This window comes from Gopherus flavomarginatus, chromosome 3 (assembly GCF_025201925.1).
Source record: "Gopherus flavomarginatus isolate rGopFla2 chromosome 3, rGopFla2.mat.asm, whole genome shotgun sequence".
NCBI classification, from domain to species: Eukaryota; Metazoa; Chordata; order Testudines; family Testudinidae; genus Gopherus; species Gopherus flavomarginatus.
This window is the reverse complement of record NC_066619.1, coordinates 127,442,602-127,455,418: the sequence shown is the minus strand read 5'-3', so window position 1 is coordinate 127,455,418 and position 12,817 is coordinate 127,442,602. Positions and strand designations below refer to the sequence as shown.

General features: G+C 42.4%; 1 protein-coding gene across 5 annotated transcripts in view; it reads left to right on the top strand.

The window, feature by feature from the left end:
* GNE (glucosamine (UDP-N-acetyl)-2-epimerase/N-acetylmannosamine kinase) overlaps nt 1–12,817 on the top strand; it is a 79,726-nt gene that overhangs the window by 35,689 nt on the left and 31,220 nt on the right. For 4 of the 5 annotated variants that reach the window (XM_050943071.1, XM_050943070.1, XM_050943072.1 and 1 more), the window contains 2 exons: nt 3,067–3,269; nt 10,799–11,250. In XM_050943071.1, the coding sequence (XP_050799028.1) occupies nt 3,067–3,269; nt 10,799–11,250 (655 nt within the window). Of the gene's footprint in view, nt 1–1,004; nt 1,162–3,066; nt 3,270–10,798; nt 11,251–12,817 lie in introns of those variants that run through there. The other variant, XM_050943073.1, reaches the window with a different exon arrangement.

Below are 12,817 nucleotides of genomic sequence, written 5' to 3'. Positions count from 1 at the left end.
AGTGATATAAAAATATCTGATTCAAAAAGAGAATGTGTTGTTCAAACTGTTGTAATGTTATATTGCTATAACCCTGATGCATTTCGACCTGTAAAGTGGTGTGTACAGTATTTGACCACATTTACAGAGAGCCTCCGCACAGTAACTGAAATCTGAACTCTTCATTCAGGATTTTAGGAAACTGTAGGGACTCAAACTAAGGTTGAGAAAAGCCATCTTGTTTGCCAATGATGATAAACTTTAAAAGGCAGAAACTTCAGATGAAGACATGGCTTTGCTAGAAGCAAGACTGCTGATCTTAATTTCATTAGTGATGAAACCAGCAAGAACTCAGTTTCTACGAGTGTTCTGATCTAATTAGCTTGATGTTATACTGTAAATGTTCATGAACTATCAGGATTGAGTGCTCTCAGGACTCAAGTTAACAGAAGCAGGATTTGATATGGAGCAGTGAGGAAAAGGTCTGCGACATCTCAGGAAGGCATAATAGAAGGAAGTATTTACCTAATACGTTAATATGAAGCCACGAAAACTGAGTCACTTCTGTGGGAGGATATGACTTTCTTATTTGACTATTAGTTAGCAGGAGATTGAAACTAAGAGTTTCTGGGCAGGAGGAGATTTATTGAGCAATGTGCACACAGTGAAACTCTTGAGGACAAAAAGAGATCACTGTTCTAATGTAAAGTAAATATGACAGATTTCCCAATATTTGTTCCTTAGCTTACCTGTTTGAAAGCGACAAGTGACCTTTTGACAACAAGAGACAAATGGTGTGTAGGTGGGGGCAGAAAACATTCAGGGCCTGATCCCACAGCCCTTTAACTCTTTGTTAACTTTTCAGGCCCTTGGTTAGCATTTAATTAAATGTACATGCCTATTACAAGTTGACTCCTTTAAAGCACACATGGCATAGGTGGCCAGGTACACTGTGTGCAGCGATGTGAATTCAACCAGCTTGTGGTAGGTTTTTCCTTTCATGACTTCTAGCGTTATGTCTTTATTTTTCTGTTCTGTGTCAACACTTCTGCACCAAACTGTGAGCTGGCACCTTTCTCAGCCCTGTTGTACAGACATTCACCGAAGATTTCCTGCCTCAGGACTGCTCAGCCTTTAGATCTCCCCAGAGGCCACTCCTGCCTCCTTTATATCCAGATTGGGGTAACTAGAGTCTTCAATGTTTTTGACTAACACACTGAACCCTTTCCCAACAGGCTCAACACCTGCTAACAAGGTGAGGGGTGTTGGGTGAATCCTACCTGCCTGTTGTGTGTGAGACTGGAAACTCAGATTTCCCTCTCTGAGTTTCCTGTAGGTGGTTTTCCCATGGAATGAGAAGGAGGTTCAGCCCCTAAACCCAACAGAGCCCCAAGATCTGACTTCTACACTGTCTTTGGAGCCTCTGGCCCACTCCTGTTCACTCCGGTCTCCACAGTAACGCAGCTCCAGTGGAGAATGAGAGGAAAATGCCTGTAACCTTTTGCTCACTCTTATGGATCTGTGGAAGCTCACTGTGGAGATCCCATGGAATGGGCAGTGTTTCCTTGCCCCAGTCCAGAAGTTCACTGTGTTTTCATCCGCTTTGCTTATATGGATGATTCCTGGCCACTGTGTTCTGGTGTTAAAGATTCTGGAAACTTTCTGAGACTATCTCCTCTACTGCAAATTTAAAATGTGAGCTAGAATAAGGCTCAGAAGATTTCTGATATATGAAGATCTCTGAACTGAGCCCCAGTCAGTTATCTGACACTTAACTGATCTTTCTTTTTCTGTTGTGAAGGGGAGTTCAGAGTAGGAAAATTATTGGTACAAAATTTGTCTTGTTTTGTGAAGCTTGTCCATTTAAACTCATAAAATACTCCGTTACAGCATTACACCAATATAAGGAATAATCTGATCATTTTTGTTACTATATCTTTTTCGTGAAGCTTGAACATCTGTTAAGAAAAGATCAGATGTAATGCCAGTTTATTATGTACATTAAAATTAGGGGACTGTGTCCTGTACTTGCACGTGTGTGTCGGGGAAATAGGAGAGAACTGAGTATCTAGTAGTAGCTGAAGATTGATAAGAATTATGGTGTTTTAAAGCCTGACTCTAATCCCAAGCTGGTTTTACGCTGATGTAATTGCATTGACTGCAGTGGAATTACTTCTAATTTACATCAGTGCAAATGAGATCACAATCAGGGTCATAGTTACAAGCCCAGCCCCTCACTTACATAGTGTCTCTGCATTGCTGATAAAGGAGTTGATGCCTAATTTTTAGGAGCTACTTTCATCTGGTGGCCACACAGTGTCTTTGTTAGTGTAGCCCTGGGTATCTCCCAAGAGTCTCTCCATTATGGGGTTTTGGGATATGACTGTCATCCAGGAAGATAATATTAACTTTGCACTTAATCTGACCGTTTCAAAGCATGTTGCAGGCTTTTAATTACAATTGAACCTCACAATGTGTTTGCATCATTATCTCCATTTTAAAGTCAGGTAAACTAAGGCTCAAAGGTGTTAAAATCTAAATTTTTCATGAACGTCCACAAATTTTGGATGCCTCAATTTTTGAATGCCCAACTTGAGACTTTTTGGGCCTGATATTCAACAGAATTGAGCATCCACCGCTCCCATTTTAAATCAGGGTAGTGCCACATCTCTGAAAAATCAGACTTTACATCTCTCGAATTGGGCATCCCAAATTAGTGGATATTTTTGAAAATGTAGGCCTTCGTGACTTCCCCAAGGTTACACAACAAGTCTGTCAGAGCTAGAAATAGAACCCAGGAGTTCTGACGTTCAGCCCGTTGCTTTAATCACTAAACAGATGTTTCCTTCGTGAAAGCACATATGCGCGTGCATGAACACACACATAATCTGAGATTATACCTATCATTGAAAGCATGGTTTTCCCAGCCAGGTACCTGTTATCTAAATGGGAATCTTTTGATCAGTTAGCACTTGTCCAAATTTCCGCACTGGAATAGAATGGCATTCTGCCACGTCTTTCCTTATTTAAGCTTGCAGTTTTGTGACTGTACAGAAAAATATTAACCCTTGCTTTTTGTTGTTTCAGGAACTGTATTTCAAGAATCTTTCCAAACAGAAACAAAACATGGAGAAGAATGGGAACAACCGAAAACTTCGGATTTGCGTTGCTACTTGCAACCGAGCTGATTATTCAAAATTAGCTCCTATTATGTTTGGCATTAAGGCGGAACCACAGTTCTTTGAACTTGATGTAGTGGTGCTTGGCTCCCATCTGATTGATGACTATGGGTAAGATAGAAATTTGCATCTCTGCCATGTTGTTAGTGGCAAATCCTTGCCAACTTGATATCCTATATAAAGAATGGTACGTTAGTTATCTCTTAGAGAAGCAGGAAATATTCATCCTTAGGACTGGATTTTAGACCCGTATATGTTCAACCAAGTATTGTTTCAGATCTGATAAATTAGATCGTGTTAGCTATTAACATTCGGTAAAGGGGAAAATGTCCTTGTTAGGCTGCTCATTCCGCTTTCAAATCAATCACATAATAATAGCAAACTTAGTACTTTCTTAGCACCACCTAACTGAGGATCTGAGTACTTTGGCCAGGCTTTTCCAAGATAACTGAAAGTCACTGGGAATTGAGCTCAACTCTCTCAGGCTACATCTACACTACAGCACCTACACTGGTGCCAGTGCAGCTGCACCGCTGTAGAGCTTGTGGTGGTGACATGCTAAGCCGACAGGAGAGAGTTCTCCCATGGCTTAATAACTCCTGCCTCCATGAGAGCCAGATGCGTTTTTCCCGCCAATGTAGCGCTGTCCACACTGGCGCTTATGTCAGTGCAACTTACGTCGCCCAGGGGTGTGGATTATTAATATAACTGAGCGATAGAAGTTATAACGAAGTAACCTGCAGTGTAGACAAAGTCTTAGGCTTCTATGAAAATCCCAGCCTGAATAAATATAAATTAATTAAAATGACTTGTCTTCCTGGAAATGATTTGCCTTCTGTTGTAACAAGTAACAGTTATAGTTACTGTAATATTGTTCTGTCTTTTCCAGTTTATTTTGAGCATGTTGTATCCCTTTTATCAGTTTCTAAGCTAATAGAGCTAGAGCCATGCAAACACTCTTGAGTACACACCAGTCCTAAATCCCATTTTCGAAAGTAACTTAGGCATGATGGAGACTAAATTTCATTGACTTTCAGTCTGACATAGGCTCCCAGGTGCCTAAGCCACATTTGAAAATAGGACTTTGGCTTCCAAGTCACTTAAGTGCTTTGGAAATCTTTACCCAAAGTCTGTTAGAAAACAGTAATTTTGTCTGAGAAAGTTAACTTTGTCCAGACAGCCAACATCTATTTCTAATGGGAGTCCCATGTTCTTGTATTCATCTGGTGGCAGGAAGGGTTAATCCTATGGACTGGGCAGGTGACTCTTGATTTGGTATCAGTGAGGCTTGACAGCACACTTACACTTCAGATCACTTCTGTACCCCTCAGCAAGTGAGAGGAGTCTGTAGGGCAGGGATCGGCAACCTTTGGCACGCAGCTCGCCAGGGTAAGCACACTGGTGGGCCGGGCCAGTTTGTTTACCTGCCACGTCCGCAGATTCGGCTGATCACGGCTCCCACTGTTTCACCACTCCAGGCCAATGCGGGCTGTAGGAAGCGGCATGGGATGAGGGATGTGCAGGCCGCTGCTTCCTGCAGCCCCCATTGGCCTGGAACGGTGAACCGCGGCCAGTGGGAGCCGTGATCAGCCAAACCTGCGGACGCGGCAGGTAAACAAACCGGCCCGGCCTGCCAGGGTGCTTACCCTGACGAGCTGGGTGACAAAGGTTGCTGATCCCTGTAGGGTATATGGCCTTTCCTGCACAACCACTTAGAAAGGCTTCTTCCAAACAAAGACATTCTTGTAAATCAAAACACTAAAAACTAGGGCTGTCAAATGATTTAAAAAAATCACAATTAATTATGAGATTAAAAAAAAAAGTTGTAATCAGAGTTTTAATCGCACTGTTAAACAAGAATAGAATACCAATTTACATTTATTATAAATATTTGTGCATATTTTTCTACATTTTCAAATATACTGATTTCAGTTACAACACAGAATACAAAGTGCACAGTGCTCACTTTATATTATTTCTGATTACAAATATTTGCACTGTACAAAAGATTTAAAAATAGTATTTTTCAATTCACCTCGTACAAGTACTGTAGTGAAATCTCTTTATCATGAAAGTGCAACTTACAAATGTAGAAGTTTTTTTTTAGATAACCACTCAAAAACAAAACAATGTAAAACTTTAGAGCTTACAAGTCAGAGCGTGAAGGAGCATATGAATGTTAGCACATCTGGCACGTAAATACTTTGCAACACCAGTTACAACAGTGCCATGTGAACACCTGTTCTCACTTTCAGGTGCCATTGTAAATAAAAAGTAGGCAGCATTATCCCCCCTAAATATAAACAAACTTGTTTGTCTCAGAGGTTAGCTGAACAAGCAGTAGGACTAGGTGGATCGTATGAGGAGAATTGAAAAATACTGTTTCTTTTGTTTATCTTTTTTTATCCACTCCCAGGAAAGTCAGTGGACCCGTTTACACTCCCATTGAAATAAATGAGAGCCTTGCCTTTGATTTCAATGGGAGCAGGATTGGGCCTGCTGACTCTTGTGACTGAAGCAGCAGACAGCCAATTAGCAGCAGGCTGCTGCGGCAGAGTAAGTTTCTACTACAGAGGTGGCCAGCCTGAGAAGGAGCCAGAATTTACCAATGTACATTGCCAAAGAGCCGCAGTAATACGCCAGCAGCACCCCATCAGCTCCCCCTGGCACCTAGCACCTCCCACCCACCAGCAGCCCCGCCAATCAATGCCTCCCCTTCCCTCCCCCCACCTCTCGATGAGCTGTTTCATGGAATGCAGGAAGGTGGGGGGGGATAGGGGAGGAGCGAGGGCACTGCAGGCTCTAGGGCGGAGGTGGGAAGGGGTGGAGTGGGGGCAGGGCCTGTGGCAGAGCCAGGGGTTGAGCAGTGAGCATCCCCCAGCACATTGGAAAGTTGGCGCCTGTAGCTCCAGCCCCGGAGTCAATGTCTATACAAGGAGCCACATATTAACTACTGAAGATCCGCACGTGGCTCTGGAGCCACAGGTTGGCCACCTCTGCGCTAATAGATTCGACTTCAGAGGATCACCATCATTCCTGCATTGCTCAAGGTATAGGGGGACTTTGGACACTGAACCATGAAAAAGATTACAGCCACCACCATTGCTGCTGATGATTGCTAGGTATCAGTGAGGAAGGCACTCACAGAATGTCCTAAAACTATTGAATATGAGGTTGCAGTGGTGAGCAGAGGTTAGTTGTAAACAGAGCCAAAAACAAAATGCCGAGGAAACTATTTAAAGTTAGCAGGTTGAAAGACAGTTTTTCAGGTATAGTATCAGCTCTGAATAAATCAGGTGGGAGGTCACTGGCCAAGATTTATCCTGCATGCTCTTGTAGTAAGAAGAATTTGGGAGTGGCACGACTGGCTTTCTGGAGCTCAACAGAGGAATGGTTTCCTCTCCTCCTGAGGCTGAGCTCTTTGCCTTGCTTGTAACCATTGCTCTGCCACCATGCTTGCCAGCCACGATTTTTAACTTGCAACATGCGAGTGGATTCACCAAGCGTTAAATCTGACAAAATCCTATCGGGAAGTTTGCTCCTTTCCACTAAGGAGGGTGAATGGATCAGTTCTCTTAAGGAAAAGAATTAGAACCCTTTGATTTCTCATCTCTCATTCCAACCAGAGAGCCTGGAACATTTATACGGTCAGGTATAATGAATATGGTATGTAAGTGCATCACTATATACTTGTAATCAGAACAGCCATCTTTTCTCCTATTATCCTGCCTCTTGTCCTTCACCCCAATTATAGATTACAAGTGTGTTTGTGCAGGTGATAATGACTCCAGCATATCAGAAATATTACAGCTTTCCCATTGTGGGTGTAAGCTGCTATTAGTACTTGACATCTCAGCAGCATAAAATGAAGCCTCTCTCTGTGGCATTCCTGTGCCTCCTGCAGCAACTATTCAAGGTCTTGTAACTGTCTTCATTTGTTCCTGCACTTAGTTCGCTTTCTGTTAGTTTTAATATACTTCATGACGTACTCTAGAGGGCTGAGGAACTGCTTGGTCAGGCAGTAAATTGGAATTATTATATTGACAGTAGTGGCCCTTCAGCTGCATAGCAATGGGGAAAAATACAAGGGAAAAAATGCAAACAGCTGGCAGCTGCTGGCCCTAGTGCAGGGATCTTAAACTCTAATCACCACAGGGGCCACATGAGAACTAACACATTGGCCCGAGGGCCGCATCACTGAAACCTTTTCATACAACAGTGCAAAAGTATAGTCAAAAATGAAGAGTAATATAGTAGTATAGTAATGTATTAACTTTTTAAAAACTGTAATGTGAAAAGTCAGTGCTAATTTTGACAGTCATTTTATTTTTGGCCACTTAGCTGGCAGCATTTTGCATCAATCAGAGCATCAGTATTTGGTTTTGTCTCAGGATACCAAACCTATCTCGGTGTTGCTTTCAAATATTCATCAGTGAGCCTTGCCTTAACACAGATTTGTTAATCCTCATGGAAGAGAAGAACTGTTCACATGTATATGTATTTCCAAACATTGCCATTACCCTTGTGGAAGCAGAGAATAACTTGGGAAATCTTTCTTGTGAAAGAAACTGATAGAATTCTGGAATTCCAGCATCTGTATACTTCTGTTTCCAAATGGTATCGCACTGAAGCTCCACTAACTCCATCTGCATTTCCTCTGCAACGTTGTCAATTTCCACAGCAAATGGTGTGGAAAGAAGTTGAAAATGTGGTTCAAGTGCCTTGAAATCTTTAAACCACACATCAACCTGTTTGTCTAAGTTAGAAATGATCTCTGCATATTCTTTCAAGGATTTGGGTTCAGCTATTCCTAAGGAATTCAGAGTCGAGCAATGGACCAAATTGCTGGCAGTCAGCTATTTCCCCCACAAAGTAAGCTTGGCTTTGAATGACTTAACACTGTCGTACATCTGTGTTATCACCCGTTTTCTACCCTGAAGCTTCAAGTTCAGTGCATGCAGGTGAACAGTTACATCTGCTAGAAAAGCAAGGTTGCAGATAAAAGTGGAATCAGCAAGCTGTGGAACCTCCTTGTTTTTCATTTTCATGAAGAAATCAATCTCCTCTCTAAGGGCAAAAAAATGCTTCAAAACATGTCCGCGACTCAGCCATCTAACTTGAGTGTGATGCAGAAGTTCCCCATATTCACTATCCATATTTGCTAGAAAAGAAATGAACTGTCTGTGATTCAGCACTCATGCATATATAAAATTAATGGTTTTGACAACAACATCCATAACTTCCTTTATTTCTAGACTTTTACTACACAAAGCTGCTTGGTGCAAAATGCAGTGTATACTGGTGAAGCTAATTCTTGGTATATTGAGGCTGTTCAGTTTGGTCTTCAATAATCCAACCACACCAATGTTTTAAGAGCACATTGATGGCGGACCTTCCATAGCCAAAGATACGAGTTCGTTCCATGACAGCGCAGCTTTTTCAATGTACTCTTCCAGTCCTTGAAATATGTCACATCCGGTTGTGGTACCCTTCAGTGGCATTAAGTCTAGCAATTCTTCAGTTATATTCAAATTGCAATCCACACCTCTAATGAACACTGCACACTGTGTGGTATCTGATACATCTGTACTCTCATCAAGAGCAATTGAAAATGCTTCAAAGTCTTTTGCCATTTGAATCAATTGTTTTTGCACATTATCTACTAAATCCGTTATCCTGCAGGCAACTGTATTGGCAGACAAGCTTATGCCTTCAAAAACTTTCTTCCTATCAGGACATAAAATTTCACTGGCCTTCACAAGACATTCTTTTACGAATAGGCCTTCTGTAAAAGGTCGTGATGTTTTAGCTATCATTTCACTTATCACAAAACTTGCTGTTACTGAATCTTCACTAGACTTGTTAATCTCCGAAAAGAAATTTCTTTGCTTGGCAAATGCTGCTTTAAGTTGCTGAACTTCTTCCTCTTGGATTTTTCTGGTGAATGCATGATATTTTCACGGTGCATCATATCATAGTGCCGATGTATGTTATACTCCGTGGGAACAGCAATCATTTGCTGACAAATAAGGCATTGAATTTTATCTTTTACCTCTGTGGAAAAAATATAAATTGTTCCATTTGTCTTGGAAAACTCTCTTTTCTTCCTTGAGTGTTCTTTTTTTTGATGAAGTCATTTCCGAAGGGTTTTAATAAAATATAAATACTCAGTAATGCACCTCACTCAAAGGACAAAACATGCACTGACTTTTAGAATTACTTCTGTTAAAGTCTCCCCGTCCTGGCCCCGCCCCCATTCCGCCCCTTCCATGAGGCCATACCCCTGGCCCTATTCCAACCCCTTCCCCAAATCCTGCCCCTCCAGCCCCACCTCTTCTCCACCTCCTCCCCTGAGTGCGCGGCTCCCCACTCCTCCCTCCTGGAAAGCCCTAAGTGCCGCCAAACAGCTGTTTGGTGGTGGGAAGTAACTGGAGGTAGGCAGAGGAGCGGAGACATGGCGTGCTGAGGGGGAGGAGGAGGGGGACGGGGAGAGGGGAGCTTGGCGGCCACAGGAAATAACTCTGGGGGGCTGAGGGGATAGGGGAGCTTGGTAGGCTGCAGCAAATAACTATGGAGGCTGCATGCGGTCCGCGTGTTTGAGACCCCTGCCCTAGTGTATATACAGTACTCAGGTTTGCATCCTAGTTACCGCTGGTCCTAATGCTTGGTAGCCCTCTTGAAGCCTTTCACATGTCATTTAAACTACAGAGATGTGATGGAGAAGTCTACTAACTAAACTTGCTTTTAAGCCCCCCACACCCACAAACTCTACTCCATTCAAGAAGCTCAACATTTTCCTCTGCTACCCAGCCTGTGTAACAGCTTGGTTCAAGTATATTGGAAAAAAGACTTTGGTAGAGTTGTGCTAACTAAATGTCTGGTGATGATTAAAATGTGTTCTGCAGTTTAAAGTAAACAGCTTATGGTTAAAGAGTCTTTGCTTTTTCTGGACTTGTGATATTTAATACAGGCGTTAACGTACATGAAGTCTAGTGAGTATTTTAAAAAAAATAGATTCCTAGAAGTCCCATGTGCTTACAGCCTTTGTGTGACTCCTTTTAAAAATCTGGTTTCTTTGTGCTGAAAACCCAGCCTGAACTTGGATTACTTGTTTTTTGTAATCTGTAAGGTCCTACTTTGATTGCATGCTGTAGAAAGCAAGTCAATGCCTTCCAAGTAGGCTGCTTAAAGTTAGGCACCTAAATCAAAATGTCTTGGTTTTCAGAGGTACTAAGTAGCCACAGTTCCCACTGAAGTCAGCGGGAGCTACGGGTGCTCAAGCACAGTACAGATCGGGCACATCTACGCAGGTGCTCAAGCATAGCATCAAGTACTATGCTAGGCACCCTAGTTGGAAAATGTTGGCCTCAATGAACAAGGATCATTAAAAATTTGAAAAGGTGTCTCTCACATAGAGAGAAAATCTAGCTGCTTCCTCAAAGCTAGTTAATGGGCATGTTTAGTTGGGGTTGGTCCTGCTTTGAACAGAGGGTTGGACAAGATGACCTCCTGAGTTCTCTTCCAACCCTGATATTCTATGCTTCTATGAAACTGGTAATGAAATGCTGTCATAAGATACATCAGTGTGAAAGCAAGCAGTATTGCAGTTTGAGCATTTCTTTTTTCACTCCTTTCTTCAGTAACACCTACCGTATGATTGAACAAGACGACTTTGACATTCACACGAGGTTGCACACCATAGTGAGAGGCGAAGACGAGGCAGCCATGGTGGAGTCGGTAGGCCTTGCATTAGTAAAGCTACCAGATGTCCTCAGCCGTCTGAAACCTGACATAGTGATTGTTCATGGGGACAGATTTGATGCTCTGGCACTGGCCACATCTGCAGCATTGATGAATATTCGGATTCTTCATATTGAAGGCGGGGAAGTCAGTGGGACCATAGATGACTCAATAAGACATGCCATAACCAAACTGGCTCATTTTCATGTGTGTTGCACAAGAAGTGCAGAGCAGCATTTGATATCCATGTGCGAAGACCATGATCGCATCCTTTTGGCTGGCTGTCCCTCATATGACAAGCTTCTCTCCTCCAAAAAGAAAGACTACATGAGTATTATACATATGTGGATAGGTGTGTATTGCACTTCTGTTCAAAGTTCATAAGATTTCTGCGACAGGCAGGCATGCATTTTTGTTGGGCATTCTCATGAAGCTGAGACAGGATTTTATGAAGGGTATAAGCACATTTTGACGCTGCTCTTCTGTCCTCTATCTCCCACCACAGAAATACATATAGACCCAGTAAACACAGACATAACTAAAAACCTTAGTATGCTGTTTTTCAGTTGAATGTTATTCCCTATGTCTTTTCCCCTGCTCTTTTGAAAGAAAAATACCCATGTGCTCTGCCTTTCACACTTTAAGGCAGTGGTTACCAAACTTGTTCCGCTGCTTGTGCAGGGAAAGCCCCTGGCGGGCCGGGCCAGTTTATTGACCTGCTGCATCCACAGGTTCGGCCGATTGCGGCTCCCAGTGGCCACGGTTTGCTGTTTCAGGCCAAAGGGGGTGGCAGGAAGCGGCGGCCAGCACATCCTTCGGCCCATGCCGCTTCCAGCTGCTCCCATTGGCCTGGAACAGCGAACCGCAGCCAGTGGGAGCCACGATCGCCCGAACCTGTGGACATGACTGGTAAACAAACTGGCCCGGCCCACAGGGGCTTTCCCTGCACAAGCAGCGGAACGAGTTTGGGAACCACTGCCTTAAGGAAATGTGCGTATTATTTTGAGAACAAAAGCTCTTGGTAAACCAAAAGGAGGAAAAATAACACAAAACTTTCAAATGTTATCATATCACGATAGTCTGTTTCCAGGGCAAGATTAATAACAAGGCCAATTGGCCTGTAGCCTGAAAGACTGAGCAATAGAGGTCCCAACATCACATATTATTTAACATAATTACATCCCATCAAATATCAGATGTAATGCTTAAATATTCAGGGGCCCCTTCCTCTCTAGAGACCCAAATGTCACATTTTGACTGTGTTGGTTTCTTCAAAAAACGCCTTCATTTCTACAATTTCTGTTCTCGTATTTGTAGTCAGGAGAAAGTAACCCGACATGACCCAAAAAAGTGTACCCAGAGATTGTCTTTAACATCTAAACTCCTATTTGCTGAGTCAAAAAACAAGAGTCAGATTTGCTGAGTTCTTTGTTAAAAAATAAATTAGAACTCAGAGCTATTTCTTTGATACACAGAGGTTCAGAATCTTGTTCATATCCTTTATAACCAGACAGCTCGGAGCAGGTTTGACCTAATAATATTAGAGATTGTGCATGGAGCTAATTTGCAGAAAATCAAGGGAATTTACATGCTGTACATTGTTTCCTATACAGTACAATACAGTAGCATGATATATTTCAGAGACTTGTGTTGTATGTCATCCGTTTACTTTCAGATCATTCCATATAAATCAGCATATCTTGTTGGTGTTTGACAGGAAAAATTCTTCAGCCCCTGTCAGTTGGGAACTTGGTTCTTGTTAGTTGAATAGTTTAGTCATTTTCAGAATAAAGTAAAATGAGCCTGCTTCTCTTTATAACAAGTGAAGTGAAGTAAAGTATTTATGATAGTCACGTTCTCATTTCTTTTAAGCAAATGGTGAAAATCCATCCGCTGAGGCCCAGAAGACTCCCAGGAAA